This window comes from Mobula hypostoma, chromosome 3, assembly GCF_963921235.1.
Source record: "Mobula hypostoma chromosome 3, sMobHyp1.1, whole genome shotgun sequence".
NCBI classification, from domain to species: domain Eukaryota; kingdom Metazoa; phylum Chordata; class Chondrichthyes; order Myliobatiformes; family Myliobatidae; genus Mobula; species Mobula hypostoma.
This window is the reverse complement of record NC_086099.1, coordinates 51084641-51106050: the sequence shown is the minus strand read 5'-3', so window position 1 is coordinate 51106050 and position 21410 is coordinate 51084641. Positions and strand designations below refer to the sequence as shown.

At 41.9% G+C, this 21410-nt stretch overlaps 1 protein-coding gene across 6 annotated transcripts in view; it reads left to right on the top strand.

The window, feature by feature from the left end:
- Positions 1–21410, top strand: part of fat1a (FAT atypical cadherin 1a) — a 183476-nt gene that overhangs the window by 75970 nt on the left and 86096 nt on the right. For all 6 annotated transcript variants that reach the window (XM_063043026.1, XM_063043022.1, XM_063043020.1 and 3 more), the window contains one exon: positions 2808–2869. In XM_063043026.1, the coding sequence (XP_062899096.1) occupies positions 2808–2869 (62 nt within the window). The remainder of the gene's footprint in view (positions 1–2807; positions 2870–21410) is intronic.

Sequence of the window (21410 nt, the reverse complement as noted above, 5' to 3'; positions counted from 1 at the left end):
GCTGGTAGGCGAACTGGAGGGGGTCTAAGTGTGGCCTAACCATAGGCTGGAGCAGCTCCAGAACAAGTCTCTCCAGGGTCTTCATGCTGTTCGAGGTCAATGCCACCAGTCTGTAGTCGTTGAAGCCACTCTGGCGCGGCGTCTTCGGCACAGGGACGAGGCAGGACATCTTCCACAGCACAGGAACCCTCTAGAGACCAGGCTCAGGTTGAAGACATGGTGAAGTACTCCACATAGCTGGGGGGCACAGGCTTTGAGCACCCTGGTGCTGACACCATCTGGGCCTGTAGCCTTGCTTGGGTGGAGACGTTTCAACTGTTTTCTCACCTGTTCAGCTGCAGATCTTTGCATAATAATGATAGACCTTTGCATAATACTTGTGTTTCACCACTTATGCTTTATTAGCTGGTTTATTTAATTAAATATTGCTTATTGGGGAAACTTAAAAATCATTTATTTTCTGAAATATGTGAAATACCCCAGCTGATTTTGGAGCAATAAATATATAAAACCGTTCTAATCTTTTAGCCTAAATAAATACAAATTTGCTGCATATCATTATGATGAAATCGAGGAGAAACAAATATTAATTTTATCCTTGAAGCCTAACAAGTGGGGAAGAATTATTTTTCATATGTGCTTATTTCAACCAACATTCAATTAATTTTCAGAAATTGCTATTATTTTCAGTAGTCTTCAGAGCAGTCATAACTTTGGAAACATCGTTAAAAGGTGCATGTTTCTGTATACTTTAAAACTTTGTTTTGGAGTTGTACCAAGAATTTTCTTCTGTAAACAAATTTTTATTGCTTAAGGTCCCCAAAGTAGGCTCCTAATCTACTTCGATTTACAAGTATTTGATTTGCATCAGTGGAATGTGAAACCATAGATTTATAGTTGCTAACAAGAGCCAGTGTCTTTCATGCAGTATTATTACAATGTTCATGAATTCACAGTAATGGAGCTAGACATGTAGTTTAATGGTCTTGTATTTATAGCTTTAAACAACTTTTAGAAGTTAATATTTGTTTGCTATTGATATTAAAGTCTTAGTAAGCCATGTTATGCAGCGATACAGCAATCAGCTGCTCCATAGACTTGATGGATTTCTGAATGTATAATCTCATAGTAAAATAACGACACACCAAGTATGATGCTGGTGAAGAGAACCTGGGCTCCAAATTTGTTAGTTAGATCTGGTCAAACAAAAACACAAAAGTTATACCATTCTACACACTTCCCATTTCAGAGTTGTTTGTACAGCTTACTGTACAGTACAGACCATATATACTTGAAGAACAAAGAGTACTTGCTAGTTCATATGACCAGTTTGCTGTTCTATACAAACTGTTGGAATTGTGAAGACTAACATGCAGGTAGATTGCTTAAAATTAGCATTTAATATATCACAAAAGAAACTGGTCATAAGAATGATAACGTGCTCTTCAAAACACTTCTGGATAAATGTAGCCCATCTCAGTTTGGAAGTATTATTTTTTAATTGCATTTTGTTAATCAGTATATATTCACAGAATATGATGGATGAAGCAAAGGCAGTATTTAGTGTCCATTTTAAATGGTTCGAACTGAAGAGATCATTACACTAGGTCAGAGGGCACTTGAGTTAACCACATTGCTATAGCTCTAAAGCACATATTGGCCAGATAATGTACAGATGACAAACTTGCTTGGAGAACGATTGGTTTTAGGATATTGGGTTTCAAGTACAATGCAGCAATTTTGTGGGCGCCATTATGGAATTTAAGGTTTCATTTCGTTACTTAAATTTAAATCCTTGTGGCTCCAAATCAGTAGTCTGGGCCACTTGGTGCTGTTGCAGTAACTTCACCAGTGTTGTGTTCTATCTCAATATTAGGTAGGTTCATTAATGCTAAAAATATTAATTTCAACAACGCTCTCAGCATAATGTTCCTGGGAGGTGCCCTTGACCTCCAAAAATGCAATGAGTGCATTGCTTATTATTTCACGCTGGCATGAAGCTAGACAATGTTCTAGAGGCGTTTATAACAAACTGCTGTGTGAACTGAACGGTTGTACAAATGGAGTACATCATCGTAGTAGTAGTCATAGTCATACTTCATCGATCCCGGGGGAAATTGGTTTTCGTTACAGTTGCTCCGTAAATAATAAATAGTAATAGAACCATAAATAGTTAAATAGTAATATGTAAATTATGCCAGTAAATTATGAAATAAGTCCAGGACCAGCCTATTGGCTCAGGGTGTCTGACCCTCCAAGGGAGGAGTTGTAAAGTTTGATGGCCACAGGCAGGAATGACTTCCTATGATGCTCTGTGCTGCATCTCGGTGGAATGAGTCTCTGGCTGAATGTACTCCTGTGCCCACCCAGTACATTATGTAGTGGATGGGAGACATTGACCAAGATGGTATGCAACGTAGACAGCATCCTCTTTTCAGACACCACCGTGAGAGAGTCCATTTCCATCCCCACAACATCACTGGCCTTACGAATGAGTTTGTTGATTCTGTTGGTGACTGCTACCCTCAGCCTGCTGCCCCAGCACACAACTGAGGGTGACAGACACCATCATGCTGTATAAAAGGCTACTGAAGCATTTTGCCATTGAGAGTTTTTTCCTGCTGAATATTGATGTTTATGTCTTAATAATAGCTCTATTGCCCAATATAGCTCTATTGTTGAATTCATTTTTAATAGGAAGTTCTAACATTAAAATTAAATTCATCTGAAATAATTTATTATTCTTACAATAACATTTCCTGAACAACTTTGCGGAAATTCTGTAATGGGTCTGTTTGGATTTGCAGGACTGATTACAACAACATCACGAAAACTAGACCGGGAACAACAAGCAGAACACATCCTTGAGGTGAGCTGAATTTATTTCATTAATGATTTTCAAATTATAATGTTTATTATCGGTCTTATTAAAAGTAAAACAAATTAGTTTTGGATGTTGATGTGGCTAAATCTAAGGTTAACGTAGATATGTTCTATGTTGTTGAACACTTTTATTGGATATGGTATATGGGATCCAGAATTCTGTGTCAGCAGTATTTGCCTCTGTTTAGCATCAATTAGACAGTGCTGATGGTGGATCAGTTACATGTTTCTGAAAGGAGCATGCATGTAGGTCCCTTTCTTGGCATAAAGGTGTGAAATCCTCTTGATTTTTTTTGCAGGATATTTGTTTCAGATAGAGGTATTGAAAGTAAGTTTTATAAATAGCCCTCATAGGAAATTTCATCTCAAATTTCAATGTGGGGCAAATGTCAGAAATATAGTTTAAATGGAGATCTGAGGAAAATATTTTAGCAGAAGTTAACCTGTGTAATATTTTTATTCATCTTGCCTTTTCTCTGGTCTCCAACTCCTTTGATGATTGCCTTAGTGTAAAGAGTCTTTCTGACAATTGTAATTATTATGCGTTATGAATGACATGTGATGTGAGATTGGCTGAAAAACCTCATTAATGGTTATGTCATTAATAGTATTCAAGGTGTAATTGAAATTTTACATAATTTTCGTGCACGTCTTAAAATTGCTATTTAACTGAATTTCATTTTCTATTCGACAGTTACAAGGGTTCACTTGTTAATGTTGAGAAAACACTAATATTCTCAATCAACCTTGATAATTTACTTCATTTCTTAGTAGTAGAGCTACTAGGGCTTGATGTTTCAATCCCTATGGTAAATCGGCACTCTCGATGTTGGCAGTGGGCTTGGAGTGGTGACAAGGAGGGTAGGTACGCCATCAGCTGGGCACCCACCTTCTTTGACGTTTTGTTGATAAGCCCACGACGTCTCTAGAGGACTCAACAGTGCTACCTGGCATCCCAGATACACCCCCCTCAGTTCTATACCCTCCTGTCTTCATCTTGCAGCCCAGTTGTTGTCTTTCCTTTTAATCCAAATCCAATTGCTCCTTTCTTCTGCTGCATTCGACAAGGACTTGATTGCTTGTTGGAGGGAGTGACCCCCCACCCCCATCTTCTTCAGTAGGCTGGTCGTAGATGTAGCAACGAATCCCCTACACCCCACTTCTACAGGGAAAATCTTGGTCTTCCAGCCATTCTGGGCAGCTTCAGTTCCCAGTTCAGAGTACTTGGTCTTTTTCCTCTCATAAGCTTCTTCGACACCATCTTCCCATGGTACTGTCATTCCACAACAGCCTGTTGTGGACCACAGGAACATGTCTGGACGGAGTGTTGTAGCTGCAATGTCTGGGGGAAACACAAGCTTTTTTTTCCAAGTCCACGTCCATTTTCCAATCCCGAACAACTTGCAGAATGCTTACATCTTTTGATGTCATATGGTGCTCTGGAGGTTGACCTATTGGTGCAAATAGTGTGATGTGGACATTTCCTGCCGATGTTTGTGGGAAAGCCATTGTAGTGATTTGCCTGTGTTCGAAGATTGATGCCAGCTGTCTGAGAACTTGGTTATGCCGCCAAGTGTACTGCCCCTGGCTGAGACTCGTGGTGCATCCTGTTAAAATGTGCCTTACTGATCCAGGTGCTTGACAAAGAGAGCAAGTGGGGTCTTCTCCCCACCACTGGTTCAGGTTCTGGGGTGTGGGTAGGAGGTCATAAGTGGCTCTGATGACAAAGGATGTGGTGGGAAGTGATGCTTAATGTCCTTCAGGTACTACACTCTGTGAATGTTTCGTAATTATCTATAATCCTATAATGTCATGTGTGGCGTTAGATGATCTGTTTGTTCTTTCAATGAAGCATATACTTCAGCAGCAAGTAATTTACTGGCTTTGTGCATGCTGAGGTACTTACTTAACAAGAATAATTGAATGAGTTTTTTTGTCATCTTCTAATAATGAACTCATATGGTTAAAGCAATGTCGTCTTTATAAATATCAGCTTTGAATGGGAATTGGTGGCATTCCAGGTGGGAGATTTCCAAAGCCTTGCCTGCGTCTGAGGAAAGAAGCTTCATGTTTGTTGGAACAGTGTTGCATCTCGGTGGAATGAGTCTCTGGCTGAACGTACTCCTGTGCCCAACCAGTACATTATGTAGTGGATGGGAGACATTGTCCAACATGGCATGCAACTTGGACAGCATCCTCTTTTCAGACACCACTGTCAGAGAGTCCAGTTCCAACCCCACAACATCACTGGCCTTACAAATGAGTTTGTTGATTCTGTTGGTGTCTGCTACCCTCAGCCTGCTGCCCCAGCACACAACAGCAAACAGCAAAGTGTTGAATGAACTTCCAGTAGAAGTGGTAGAGGCAGGTTCGATATTATCATTTAAAGAAAAATTGGATAGGTATATGGACAGGAAAGGAATGGAGGGTTATGGACTGAGTGCAGGTCGGTGGGACTAGGTGAGAGTAGCGTTCGGCACGGACTAGAAGGGCAGAGATGGCCTGTTTCTGTGCTGTAATTGTTATATGGTTATATAAGTCAATAGCATCATAACATTTTAAGTAACGTTTGGATATTAAACACACAGCACATCTTTTCCCTGTATGAACATATAAAATCATTGCAACACTCCAATATCGCTGAATCAGTGGGAGCCCTGGGCTTGTTTTCCTGCAGCAAAATGGTCCTATCGAGGGGTGATGGGAGACAGCGATACTCGAAGGGGGTTCCTTGTGTTCAATCTATTTCGCATTTCAGTTTTCGTTGCATTCATTGCAAAGATATGTTGGAAATGGAAGCAACGTTTTCAGTGCTTTCATGGCTTTCTCAGGATATTTAGCCTTGACTTTGATTCAGAAGGCCGGCAGAGATGTTATGTCAAACATACTTTTCAGCCCGCCATCATTTGCAAGCTCGAGGAGTTGATCTCCTTCCTGCGCTGACATGGATGACGCACGGGTCATGACCTCGCGTGCATTCGAGCTCAACAGTGGGCGTGACAGGAAATGAGGAAAGGTGCAGCTGACTCATATCGCCAAATCATATTGTTTCCTCGTGGCCCGGTAGCACATGCTTTGCGGCCCAGTGGTTGGGGACTGCTGTTGTAGATGGCAAAGAGGTCAGCATGGATGTGGCAGGCCGTGAAGCTTATTTCTTTGCTGGATGGCTCTTGATTTTAAATTCAATGGCATTTTTCAGATGAAAGTTGGCACCTAAGCACAAAGGTCGATGAAGACGGAAACAAGGCATCCTGCTACCGCACCATGACAGATTTTTTTTTAAGTATTAGGCCATGTCCACCTATTTGATGAGCCTTTCAAAAAACCAGACTGCAAAAATACAGCCAGTGTGGGCCAGCTGAATTTGCAGAAACTTTGTTTAGATGCAGCTCAGAAGGAGGTTCCTAACAAACGAGAATGGAGGTAGCTGATTGCAAAGTTGGGAGCTATAGACTGGATTATTCTAAGTTAATTGGGGCACTGAAGGGTATTGCTTGCTGCCTTCCATTCATTCAATAAACCTAAGCCCAGTATAAGACCATAAGATATGGGGGCAGAATTAGGCCTCTCGTCCCATCGAGTCTGCTCTGCCATTCCATCATAGATAATTTATTATCCCTCTCAGCCCCATTCTCTTTCCTTCTCTCGGTAGGCTTTGATGCACTGACTAACCAGGAACCTGTCAACCTCTGCTTTAAGTATACTCAATGTCTTGGCCTCAAGAGCCATCCGTGGCAATGAATTCCATAGATTCACCATGCTCTGGCTAAAGAAATACCTCCTCATCCCTGTTCTAAATGGACGTCCCTCTACTTTGAGGCCATGACCTCTGGGCCTAGATTCACCCACTATATGAAACATCCTGTCATCATCCATTCTGCCTGGACCTTTCAATATTCAGTAGGTTTCAATGAGATCCCCTCTTATTCTTGTAAACTCCAGCGAGTACAAGCTGAGAGCCATCAACCACTCCTCATGTTTAACCTTTAATTCCCAGGATCATTCTCATGAACCTCCTGGACCCTTTCCAATGTCAGCTCGTTTTTTCTTAGCCTAGATAAGGGTCTCAAAACTGACCAATGTCTTACATAACCTCAGCAACACATTTATTCCTTCTACCAAAGTACATAATCATACACTTCCCTACACTGTATTCAAACTGCCACTTCAATGCCCTTTCTCGCAATTGGTGGAAGTTCTATAGACTCCCTGCTTCCTCAACATTACCTGCCCCTCCACCTATCTCTGTTTCATCCTCAAACTTGGCCACAAAGCCATCAATTCCATTATCAAAATTGTTGACATATAATATGAAACAAAGTGGTTGCAAGACCAGCCCCTGCAGAGCACCATTTGTCAATGGCAGCCAACCAGAAAAGGCCCCTTTATTCTGACCCTTTGCCTCCTACCAGTCAGTCAATCTTCCATCCATGCCAGTATCTTTCATGAAATACCATCGCGTCTTATTAAGCGGCCTCGTGTGGCACCTTGTCAAAAGCCTTCTGAAAATCCAAGTAAACGACATCCACTGACTCTCCTGCCTGTTATTTCCTCAAAGAATTCCAACAGATTTGTCAGGAAAGATTTCCCTTTAAGGAAACCATGCTGACTTTGGTGTATTTTATCATGTGCACCCATGTACCCCAAAACCTCACCCATAATAATGGGGTCCATCATCTTCCCAACCACTAAAGTTAGGGTAATTTCCTTTCTACTGCCTCCTTCCCTGAGTGGAGTGACATTTGCAATTCTCCACCCCTCCAGAACCATTCCAGAATCTAATGATTCTTGAAAGATCATTACTAATGCCTCCGCAGTCTCTTCACCTGCCTCTTTCAAAACACTGGGTTGTATTCAATAGACAATAGGTGCAGGAGTAGGGCATTCGGCCCTTCGAGCCAGCACGGCCATTCACTGTGATCATGGCTGATCATCCACAATCAGTATCCAGTTCCTGCCTGATCCCTGTAACCTTTGATTCCGTTATCTTTAAGAGCTCTACCCATTTCTTTCTTGAAAGCATCTAGAGACTTGCCCTCCACAGTCTTCTGGGGAAATTCTATCTGGTCCAGATGACTTATCTACCTTCAGACCTTTCAGCTTCCCAATTACCTCCTTAGTAATAGCAATTACACTCCCTTCTGCTCTCTGACACTCAAATTACTGGCATACTGCTGGTGTCTTCTAAAGTGAAGACTGACACAAAATGTTTAAATTATTTCACCATTTCTTTGTCCCCATTACAATCTCTTCACTGTCATTTTCTAGTGGTCCAATGTCCACTCTTGCCTCTCTTTTACACTTAATATATCTAAACACTAGATATCATCTTTGATATTTTTGGCCAGCTTACCATCATATTCATCTTTTCTGTCCTTATGGTTCTCCTAATTGCCTTCAGTTGTGTTTTTTTTAAAAGCATCCAAATCCTCCATCTTCACACTATGTTTTTGCTATATTGTATGACCTCTCTTTTGTTTTTATGCTGTACTTGATTTCCCTTGTCAGCCATGGTTGCCTCATCCTCCCTTTAGTATGCTTTTTCATCTTTGGGATTTATCTATCCTGTATGTTCCCAGTTGTCCCCAGAAATTCCAGTCATTGCTTCTCTGCCATCATCCCTGCTAGTTTCCCCTTTGAATGAACTTTGACAGCTCCCCTCTCATAACTCTGTAATTTCCTTTACTCCACTATAGCACTGATACATCTGACTTTTATCATCTTCCTTTCAAACTGCAAGGTGAGTGATAAAATGCTGTGATCATAATACAGGTTTCCCCCGCCATCCGAAGGTAGAGCATTCCTATGAAACGGTTCGTAAGCCAAAATGTCGTAAAGCGAAGAAGCAATTACCATTTATTTATATGGGAAAATTTTGTGAGCGTTCGCAGACCTAAAAATAACCTACCAAATCATGCCAAATAACACATAAAACCTAAAATAACAGTAACATATAGTAAAAGCAGGAATGATGTGATAAATACACAGCCTATATAAAGTAGAAATACTTTTCCACAATCATTATTGCACTGTTCTCCGTAGCGAAAATCTCGCGCAAGCGCTGTCAGCAGAAACATGGCGCAAGCGCTCTCCAGTAACCTTTAAGCTATGAAGCTGCCAAATTATACCAAATAACGTGTAAAAATACACAACCTATTTAAAGTAGAAATAATGTGTGTACAGTGTAGTATCACTTACCAGAATCGGGAAGACAGCGCCGAGCACACTGATGATGGTGTGTTAGACTGAGTTGTCACAAGCTGGGGTGGTGTAGTGGCCCTCACCCTCCAGGCCGCTGACCGATACATTGCCGTGAAGCACGTAAAGGTGCAGCGGTAGCCGGGAGGCACACAGCACATCTTTAAGAAAAAAGCCGAAACATGCACGCTAATTAATTAGGTGGTGCCCGACACGTAATTGTCGGCCCAGATCAGTGCCGATTTCCGATTGCGTCGACTCTGATCTGGGCCGACAATTACGTATCGGCACCTAATTAATTAGCATGTTTATTTCAGCTTTTTTCTTAAGGATGCGCAGTGTGCCTCCCGGCTACCGTTGCATTCTCCGCGAATCGATATCTGTCCGCGGCCTGGGGGTTGGGGTGGTGGGACACTGGGGTGTCATCTCGTCGCCTGTTTCCATTACAGCAGGCAGCTCATCTTCTCCTATGACTGTCTGCCTCGATGTTGAAGGTTGAGGTTCGTCGTCTGCTGTGGCTGATGTGGAAGGCTTGCTTGACTGCTGAGCCTTGCGCATTTTTGTATCACACAGTTCTTTGTAAGGACTCAAACCATCCTGCAAATATCCCCTAAACCAACGTACCTTTTCAAAATTGAAGTCGTACTTTATCATTACTCATTCGGTTTCGATCGTTATCCTTTCCTATTCCAATTGCATCAGCTCTTCATCTATCAGTTCTTGGTCATGGGATGCCAAATCCTCTTCAACATCATCTTCGTCAGCTTCCACAAGTCAAACTCACTTTGTCCTTACTTCGTTCACCATGATCAAAATGGTTAATTATGTCTAGTGTTATGCTAAGTGTAACACCCTTACGAGCTCTTTTAGGTTTTTCCGACACCTTAGAACTCATCTTGCAAATGACGGCTCACAGGCATGTGTTTAAACAATGCCGGCGAGAATGCAGTACCGAATCCGGGGAGAGCGGCTGCTTGGGGTGCGCGCTGCCTTTTATCGCGCGTTGCTTTTTTTTTGTAACAGTGAAAACACCTTCTGAAAGTGAAAACAGGGTACTAATGTAGGTCTTTCATAACAGTGAGTTTTCGTAAAGTGAACATTCGAAAAGCGGGGGACTCCTGTATCATTCCCTAATAAAATTTGGTTCATTACACAACACCCGCTCCACAATTTCTTTTACACTAGTTGGCTCAGCTATAGGTTGCTCTGAAAGGCCATCTTAAAGGCATTGTACATATTCCCTCTCTTGGGATCCAACACCAATTTGGTTTTCCCAACCTGCTTGCATATCGAATCCCCCCATGGTTATCTTAATATTGCCCTTATTATCTATGACTTTTCTATTTCCTGTTGAAACTTATATAGCACATCTTGGCTACTGTTTGGGGGGCCTGTATATAACCCTCATCAGTGTCTTTTTACTCTTGCACTTTCTTGATTCTATCCATAGGGAATTTATACTTTTCCGATCCTCTGTCACTTCTTTCGAAGGATTTGATTTTATTTTTTACTGACAGAGCCATCCCACCACATCTGCCTTACCTGCCTGTCTTTTTGATACATGGTGTAACCTTTGATGTTAAGCTGTCAATTCTGATCTTCTTTCAGCCACATCTCCGTGATGCCCACAACATCGTACCTGCCAATCTCTTAACTGTGCTGCAAGAATATCTACTTTCATGCATTCAAATATAACCTATTCAGTCCGGTATATATCATCCTTTTTGATTTCCCCCGATGTTACATTTCACCTCATCCCAGCGACTGCAGTCTTGCCTATCATCTGCCTGTCCTTCCTCACAGTCACACTACACACTCCATCGACTTGTATACAACTACTCCAACCGCAGCCTTATCACTCCCATTCCCAACCCCCTGCCAACTTAGTTAAAAACTTTCCCAACTCTAGCAAACCTGCTCATTCTCAGATTCCGGTATAACCTGTCCTCCTTGTACAGGTCAAACCGTCCCCAGAAGGGATCCCAGTGATCCTGAAATCTGAAACTCTGCCCCTGCACCAGTTCCTCAGCCACTCATTCATCTGTACTATCATCCTATTCCTATGCTGAATAGCACATGGCACTGGGAGTATTCCAGAGATTACTACCTTGGAGGTCCTGGCTTTCAGCCTTTCCTCTAACTTCCCTTACTCGCTGTGCCGGACCTCAGCCCCCTTCATACCTACGTCGTTGGTGCAAATGTGCACCATGACCTCTGGCTGCTCACCCTTCCTCCTGTGAATCTTCTGCAACCACTCTTGAGATATCCTGGAACCTAGCAGCTGAGAGGCAACACACCACCCTGGCTTCTGTTTCACGGCCTCAGAATCTGATGTCCGAGAAAGAGAGCTATCTCAGACTTCATGCTCAGCAGTTTTGCATAAGTATTGTACCCTTTTTCAATATGCCCCAGCAGGTTATTGTTTGAAAGTTTTGCATAATTTTGCACTAAACCTTGCTGAATGCACTAGTTCATATTTCTGGTTTCCCTTGAGTTATCCGAGCTAGGGCACAGTTTGAGTTCATTAATCCTTTGATTATTAGGAACAAGGCATCATATTTTCTTTCTTGTTGCTTAATTATTAGCTCATTTTTCACATTACTTTTATGTGGTCATTAGTCAGGGATAAGATTAAAGTTGGTTGTCTGCTCTGTTTTTAAAAAATGCATGAAAGGATGAGTGGAAAAGTTTTAAAAAAAACTAGGTTGGCACGAAGCAACTGAAACTAAATTTTCAAGGAGAATAAAATAATATTTTTCATGCATCATTAAAAAAGGAAAACTGCCATAGGACATGGGAGCAGAATTAGGCCATTCAGTGCAGCAAGCCTGCTCTGCCATTCCATCATGGCTGATCCTGGATCCCAGTCAACCCCATATACCTACCGTCTCGCCATATCTTTTGATGCCTTGGCCAATCAGGAAGTGATCAACTTCTGCCTTAAATATACCCACGGACTTGGCCTCTACCGCAGTCTGTGGCAGAGCATTCCCCAAATGCACTGCATTCTGACTAAAAAAAATTCTCTTTGCCTCTGTTTTAAAAGGTTACCCTTCAATTTTGAGGCTGTGCCCTCTAGTTTTGGATACTCCCTCTCCATTATCTAGTCCTACATTATCGAGTCCTTTCAACATTTGGTAGGCTTCAGTGAGATCCTCCCTGCATTTTTCTAAATTCCAGTGAGTACAGGCGAAAAGCTGCCAAATGCTTCTCATATGTTAACCCTTTCAGTCACAGAATCATCCTCATGAACCTTCTTTGGACTCTCTCCAATGACAACACATCCGTTCTGAGATTAGATATGGGGCCCAAAACTGGTAACAATACTCCAAGTGCAGCCTGACTGGTGTCTTTTAAAGGCGCAGCATTATCTCCTTGCTTTTATATTCTATTCCCCTTGGAATAAATGCCAACATTGAATTTGCCTTCTTTACCCCAGACACAACCTGTAAATTATCCTTTTGGGAGTCTTGTACGAGGGCTCCTAAGACACTCTGGACCTCTGATGTTTTGATTTGCTTCCCATTTAGATAATGTTTCTTTTACCAAAATGCAGTATCATACATTTCCCAACACTGTATTCCATCTGCCACTTTTTTAGCCTTTCTTCCAATTTGTCTACACCCTGCTACAACTGCATTGTTTCCTCAGTGCTACCTACCCCTCCATCTATCTTCCTCTCATCCGCAACCTTTGCCACAAAGCCATCAATTCTGTTATGTAAATCATTGATAAACTATGTGAAAAGTAGCAGTCCCTGATGAAGACCACTGGTCACTGGCAGCCAACCAGTAAAGGCCCCGTTTATTCTTATTCACAGCCTCCTGCCTGTCAGCCACTCCTCTGTCCATGCCAGTATCTTTCTTGTAACGCCATAGGATTTCATCTTGTTAAGCAGCCTCATGTGGCACCTTATCAATCCTCTTCTGAAAATCCAAGTAAGTGATACCCACTGCCTCTCCTTTGTCTACCCTGCTTGTTATTTCCTCAAAGAACTCAAACAGATTTGTCAGGCAAGATTTCCCTTCACAGAAACCTTGCTGACTCTGACTTATTTTATCATTAATCTCCAAGTACCCTGAAACCTCGTCCTTAATAATAGACTCCAACACTTTCCCAACCACTGAGTTTAGGCTAACTCCCTTTCCTTTCTGTGCTTTCCTCCTTTCTGAAAGAGAGTAGTGACATCTGTAAACTTCCAGTCCTCTGGGACCATGCCAGAATCAAGCAATTCTTGAATGATCTGCTCAATGCATCCGTTAACCCTTCAGTAACCTCTCTCAGGACTCTGGGATGTAGTCCATCTGGTCCATGTGACTTATCCACCTGAAGATCACTGAGTTTGCCTCGCACTTTTTCCCTCGTAACAGCAATAGCACTCACTCCTGCCCTACAACACTCATGGACCTCTGGCACACTGCTGGTGTCTTCCACAGTAATGATGGATGCAAAGTATTCATTAAGTTCATCTGCCATTTCTTTGTCCCCCATTACTACCTCACCCGCATCATTTTCCAGTGGTCCAGTATCATTTCTTATCTCCTTTTTACTCTTTATATAACTGAAAAATCTTTTAGTATCCTACTTTATATTATTGGCTAGTTTGCCCTCATATTTAATCTTTCCCCTTATAGCATTTTTAGTTGCTTTTTCTTGAATTTTAAAAGCTTTCCCAATCATCGAACTTCCCACTCACTTCTGCTACCTTATACGCCTTTCCTTAACTTCCCTTGTCAGCCATAGTTGCCTACCCCTGCCATTTGAGAACAACTTCAGTGGGGCATATCTATCCTGCGCCTTGTGAACTATTCGCAGAAACTTCAGCCATCTCTGCTCTGCCATCAACCCCGCCAGTATCCTCCTCCAATCCACTCTCTCATGCTTCTGAAATTCCCATATTCCATTGTGATACTGATACATGTGAGTTATGCTTCTCCCTCTTAAATTGTAGTATGAATTCAATCATATTATGATCACTAGCTCCTAAGGGTTCCTTTACATTAAGCTCCCTAATCAGATCTGGGTTATTACACAACACCCGATCTAAGATAGTCTTTCCCCGAGTGGGCTCAAGCACGAGCTGTTCTAAAACGCCATCTTGTAGGCATTCAACAAATTCCCTGTCTTGTGATCCAACACCAGTCTGATTTTCCCAATTCCCTTGCATAATGAAGTCCCCCATTACAATTGTGACATTACCCTTCTTGCATGCCTTTTCCAGCTCCCTTTGCAATTTCAACCCCACATCTGAGCTACTATTTGGAGGCCAATATATGAATCCCATCATGTTTTTTTTAACCTTTGCAGTGTCTTAACTCCACCCATAAAGATTCTACTTTCTCTGACCCCGTGTCACCTTTTTCTAAAGATGTAACAGACAGAGCCACACCACTGCTCATCCTCCCAACCATGGCCTTCTTTCAGCCACAACTCAGTGACACTCACAATGTCATACCACCCATACCTCTAACTGCACCACAAGTTTGTCCACCTTGTTCTGAATGCTCTGTGCATTTAAATACAGCACCTTTAGTCCTGCATTCTTCGCCCATTTGAATTTTGCCTCTATGATACAATTTAACTCTTCCTTACATTCACATCACACCCATCATCTACTTGTAAAGCTGCTATCATCCTGGTTCCCGTCCCCCTGCCGTTTAGTTTAAACCACTCCCAACAGCTGTAGTAAATCTGCCCACAAGAATATTGGTCCCCATTGGATTCAAGTGTAACCCGTCTCTTTAGTACAGGTCCCACTTGCCCCAGAGGAGGTCTCAATGATCCAGAAATCTGAATCCCTGCCCCCTGCTTCAATCCTTCAGCCACGCATTTAGCTGCCACCTTATTCTATTTCTGTCGCGTGGCACAGGCAGCATTCCCGCGATTACCAACCTTGCAGTTCTGCTTCCCAGCTTGCTTCCTAACTGCCTGTATTCTGTTTTCAGGGCCTATGTCGTTGGTGCTAATATGTACCACGATTTCTGGCTGCTCACCTTCCCTTTTCATTGTAGGATAGTCTGGGAATTGTTGACTAATAGTTTAATATTGGTGATACAGAAACAAATGGAGGACCTACTAGAATGTAAGAGTTGTGATGTTAATTTGCATCTTTACAAAACACTGGTGTATTATATGCAGTTCTGCACAGTATGCATTCTGCATAGGAAGGATGTGACTGTGCTGGAGAGAATGCATTAGAAAATCATAGAACAGTTTAGGCAGGATCTTTGGTCCCCGATGTCTTTGCCAACCTTGATGCCAATTTAATCTATTCCCATTTGTCTTCATATGGTCTGAAGGTAAAAGAAATGATGTCTATGTCATTCATAGGGTAGTGTTTATTCGGTTCAGAGAGTATTGGATAGCTTCTGCCATCTCAAACCTGCACAAGCACTATTAACCTGGACATCACCCTTTCACTTTTTCTGCAGGATATTTTCCTTAGTGGACCATCTGTTATTACAGGTAGTGCTTAGTTGCTGAATCTCTATCAGTTGAGAAATTCCCTTGATCATTTTACTTAGACAATGTAAGCAAGCACTGTGCAATGCATTTCATGCCATTAAGATATATATATATATATATATATGTGTGTGTGTGTGTTCTCCCTGGATACAATCTGTTGTGTTATTTGGGATAAATGGGATTCACCTGTCACACATTTTGATGGGAAGAGCAGCTGCAAATCTAGATACTGTATAGGAACAGTAGAAATCCGGATTACAAATGCACATCCTAGTTATTACAGTTGTGCCACTAAGCTGATAGAGTGTGATGAGGAAAGTTGAGAGATGGTGGGGATATCCAGAACTACAACTCATCCAGAATTACACAACACCCGACCTAAGATAGCTTTTCCCCAAGTGGGCTCAAGCACGAGCTGTTCAAAAAAGCCATCTTGTAGGCATTCAACAAATCCCCTGTCACAACCCCAAAACTGAGTGGCGACTTTTTACAACAGCGGTAAAGAGGATTTTTTTTTAGCCAGAGAGTAGTGAATCTCTAAATGCTCTGCCACAGACTGTGGTGGAGACCAAGTGCATAGGTATACTTAAGGCAGAAGTTGATGGATTCCTGATCAGTCAGGGCATCGAAAGGAATGGCAAGAAGGGCTGGAGTGGGATCCAGGGTCAGCCATAATGGAGTGGTGGAGCAGACTCAATGAGCTGAATGGCCTAATTCTGCTCCTGTGTGTTCTGATCTTATGGAGAGATGGCTCAGGTAGAACATGAGTACCAAATCTCCTGTTTGACACATACATCCTATGATTCTCTGTAAACTTGGGCTTACAAAGATGAGCACATAAAAAATAAGGAAACAGAAGATGGAGGTGGGGATGAATACATTAGCAGTGATCTTTGTAGTTGGGGGATGGATAGGGAAACAGAAGGTAAGCAAAGAGATTTATTTGTTTGTTTTATTTATTGAGATACAGTCCGGAATAGGCCCTTCAAGCCACGCCATCTGTCAAGTCCCTGATTTTAACACTAGCCGAATCATGGGACAATTTACAATGGCTAATTAACCTACCAACTGCTACGTCTTTGAACTGTGGGAGGAAACCAGAGCATCTGGAGAAAACCCCACATATTCCATGTGGAGGACACACAGACTCCCTACAGAGGATGTTAGAATTGAACTCTGAACCCTGATGCTGAGCGCTCATAGCACCATTCTTATTGCTACTCTACTGTGGTGCCCCATCTTATTTCATCGTGTTACCATCCTCTCTAAAGTGGAAAGTGAATCTTCGATGGAAAAACACACATATCTGAATCTGTTTTATAATCTCTCTCTTCATTAGCAAAAGACTATTTATTATCACAATAGGGAACTTATTTCATTGTGTGGGGGAGCAGTGGTGAAATTATAGGTAGATATTGGAATAGAGAAGTGACATCTTCCTATATGTAGGCTATTTATCAGGCTGAGAACTGAACACAAAAGGATAAAATGAACAAATGTGAAACAAGTTTGAGGCTTAAAAAGGTAGCCCAGTAGAGCAATGGATGTAAAAAACTGATTATGAAGAAAGAACAAGTTGATAGTTTGTCAGTTAACTCCGGTAAAAGGTGGATAAACATTTAGTCAACAATGGTATTGACAGCGATAGGGTGAAGTAGAGCCAAAGATCAATCGAACATGCTGCAGGATGCAAAGGATCCTCTTTTGTTTCTGGGATCGATTCTCAGTTGTCATTGTGGCCATTGAAGAGGAAAGGTTAATGGTCTGGAATTTTGTCTCATTGCTTTAGTGAATAGGTGAAGAATTTGCAGAACTAGACTGGATAGAGTACAATTTGTAGTCAGGGCAATGAACGTATTTTTGTCAAAATGGCCTTGTGCCATTTTTTTGGGACATGGCTAACTATCCTTACTCTGTTGGCAGGTTTGTTGATGTGCGGCTTAATATATCTCTAGTGACACTGTGGCTGAAGCTATCTTATCAGGAGCCCATTTAGACAGCCCACTAGAGTAAAGCATTATGTTCTTTTAAATTTGCTGATAAGAGTCCAGTAGCTCATTTAGAGTTCGTATTGCCATTATATCTTAGCGAATGACTGTTGGCTTTAAGCAGCCTTCCCACCAGAAGAACACCAGGGAATATCCCTTTTAGAGATCTGGAGCAGCGTCAGGGCTGCACACACGTAATCTGGCAATGTCCACATGGATTCTGCACCCGTATTCGTAAGCCGTCTCTCTTGCCGCTCACTACTCCCTCAATCTGACATTTTAAATTTTCTTTAGATGTGGACTGCCTCAGGCCAAGTTGGGGGTGTGTGGGGGAGGGTGGCGGTAGGAATTTGTTTTCTGCCAACAGCTCACCAGCCTTACAAAATGAGTTCTAGCCCACAAACTGGATGAATTGTCACACTGACACAGTGGAACAATCAATTGTTGCAGCCTTGCAGGTGCCTGCCTGAAATTTGTCCACTGAATAAAAATCCGTATCATTGTATTTTGGTAATGGGGTCATATTGTGACAAGACTTTAGCTGAAATTTTACGACTTGTTTTTCTTTAAGAGGTTGCCACTGTGCTGTAATAGGGAAAGCTGGTCTTGTTTGTAAATATTAAAATATTTTGTTTCTTCTCTGCTGTATGTCGAGGGAGCTGCATTTTTTTTAAGCACCCACTTCATGCAGCAAGCAATTCTATTATTTCTGAGCAGTAGAGTGCATTACAGTGGTTTGGGTACTTGTACAATTAATCTGATTCTTACAGGTTTCACGTTTGATTTGTGCCTCGGTGCTTCAGACAAATATTTATAACACTGAAAGGAAAACCTTCAGTCTTTGTATTCTTGTATTTATCTATTTCATTGCTCTGGGAGTGAATTTGGGGCAACATAAACTTGTATATGATGAGGCGAATTAATTTACTTACATAGAACACCTTTTCTTTGGCTTTGAATGGCCAGGCTTCCATCCATGAGAATTAATTAAAGTTATTTATTACATTAGCACAATATACAGATTCCTGAGTTGGGAGTGATAGATTAGAATATTGCTTTTAAGTCTCCTCACTTTGCAATGTATAGCTCACGCAGTCATTCAAAACATTTGTGTATGAGAGAGGGAGAGGGAACATTGTGCTCATGTGCATAGAATTTGTATGGGCATAAACTACATAATCATGAAATGTATATACTGGCTACAGAGAACAGATTTTGCTCCATTATCTTGGATCTCATTGCTGCAGGGTAAAAAACCTGTACTGAGCCCTGCCTGATGAGTCATGAGCACACAACTGCCTCATATTGAAAGGATATTGTACAGAAATGTTTTCTGTTCTCCTGACCTTTGGGAACAGGGCACCAAGTCTATTATCATTGCCTGAAAATTTGGCCACTTCAACATATTACCATTCATTGTAGAAAATTAGTGGGCTGGAGGAGATCAGATTAGGGACAGTATGAAGGTGCTACTTCTGAAAGGGCAAGTTGGGAGGTATGTACCATTTTCAAGGGGTGTGTTTTGCCATTATAAATGGGATGGCCTCATGACATTCCAGTTCAGGTAGAATAGCATTGCTTTGATGAATGCCCATTTCCTGGAGTCCGTGGAGGAGTTCTGTTTTAGCATGGAGTAATCCCTGTTCCGAATCCCAGAAAGAGGACATACTAGTTCTCCTTGGTGGCGTCAGTGTCAGAATTAAAAGTCGTGATCGATGACACCAATCAGAGAAGCCTAATTCCAAAAATTTAGTGCAAGTTTCAAGGACAACCCCTTTCGAGCCAACAGTTTTTTCCTCTTCTGAAGGTACAGCTGAGTTCATGTCCACTGTCCACTGGCACTTTGGGACTGGTGGGTGCCACAGGTGCTGGAGTGCATCCTGGACAAGGATGGTCATGTTATAATTTAAATTTGCATTGTCAATATTATTTGATATTTTGTTGAATGAATACATATTGTGAATATGTAAACTTTTTTTAAATAAAACAAGCTTAAAAGTTAAAAATGGGCTTTCCTTGTAACAAAACCACACATGCTGTGAAGTCCACAGTGTCTTAAAGTCTACTACAATTAGCAAAGTTCAATGTTTGTTTGGTTTCTGGGTGAATGAAAGGGACAACTTCAACAGCTAACTAATCATAGATGGCAGAACTGAAAGCACCATCAAATCTCAAGGGAGAAAGAAAAACTGAGGTAGAAAGATATCTTAAGTTCAATCCTACAGTTCACTAAAGAACCTTGAACATATTGTGGCTGGAAATTGTGCAGGCGATACAACTAGCAATAAATTGTAATTCTTCAAGACCAAATGTGTTCCAAGCAGCTAGATGGTAGAGAAAAGCTTGTAAAAGACTGAGAGGCGGTGAGCTCCCACTGGAAGGAGCACTTCAGAGGTCTCAACGAAAAGTTTTTCTTCAATATGTGTATCCTTGAAGTCTTCTCACGGCATGTTATCCACTGCAATTTCAGTGCTGGGCCAGCCTGACAAGGGATTGAAAAGGCCATTTCACAGCTAAAAAAAACCAACTTGGGCACCTGACATATAGTCCGTGCTGAAGTTTTAAAGAATGGCAGGGAGGTATTTCTGACATGAATCCATAACCTTTTTCCCTTGTCTGTGACGGTGAAAGTATGTCTGGACATCTGAGGCACTGCAAACCTGGCCATTTTCAAGAGAAGAATCAAACCTGAATTTGATACAGGTTTCCCCCGCCATCCAAAGGTAGAGCATTCCTATGAAACGGTTCGTAAGCCGAAATGTCGTAAAGTGAAGAAGCAATTACCATTTATTTATATGGGAAAATTTTGTGAGCGTTCGCAGACCCAAAAATAACCTACCAAATCATGCCAAGTAACACATAAAACCTAAAATAACAGTAACATATAGTAAAAGCAGGAATGATACGATAAATACACAGCCTATATAAAGTAGAAATACTTCTCCACAACGATTGCCTGCACAGATCTCCGTAGCAAAAATCTCATGCAAGCGCTCTCGGCAGAAAATCTCACGCAAGCGTTGTTGGCGTAAACGCACTCTCCAGTAACTTTTAAACTATGAAGCTGCCAAATCTACCAAATAACACGTAAAAATACACAGCCTATATAAAGTAGAAATAATGTATGTACAGTGTAGTATCACTTACCGGAATTGGGAAGACATCGAACACACTGATGATGGTGTGTTAGACTGAGTCGTCGCAGGCTGGGTGGTACAGTGGCCCCCACCCTCCAGGCCGCCGACCCAATACATTGCCGCGAAGCATGCAGAGGTCCAGCGGTAGCCAGGAGGCACACAGCACATCTTTAAGAAAAAAGCCGAAATAAACATGCTAATTAATTAGGTGCTGCCTGGCACGTGAATGTCGGCGCAGATCAGAGGCGATTGCTGATTGCATCGGCACTGGTCTGGGCTGACAATTACGTGTGGGCGGCACCTGATTAATTAGCATGTTTATTTCGTCTTTTTTCTTAAAGATGTGCTGTATGACTCCCGGCTACCTCTGCATTTTCCGCGAATCGGTATCTGTCCGTGGCCTGGGGGTTGGGGTGGTGGGACACTGAGGTGTCATCTCATCATCTGCTTCCATTAGAGCAGACAGCTCATCTTCTTCTATCTCTGCCCGCCTCGATGTCGAAGGTCGAGGTTCGTCGTCTGCTGTGGCTGATGTGGAAGGCCTGCTTGACTGCTGAGCCTTGCACATTTTTCTGTCACACAGTTCTTTAATGAGGACTCAAACCATCCTGCAAGTATCTCCTAAACCGACGTACCTTTTCAAAATTAAAGTTGTACTTTATCATTACTCATTCGGTTTCGATTGTTATCCTTTTTTCTTCCAATTGCATCAGCTCTTCATCTGTCAGTTCTTGGTGAT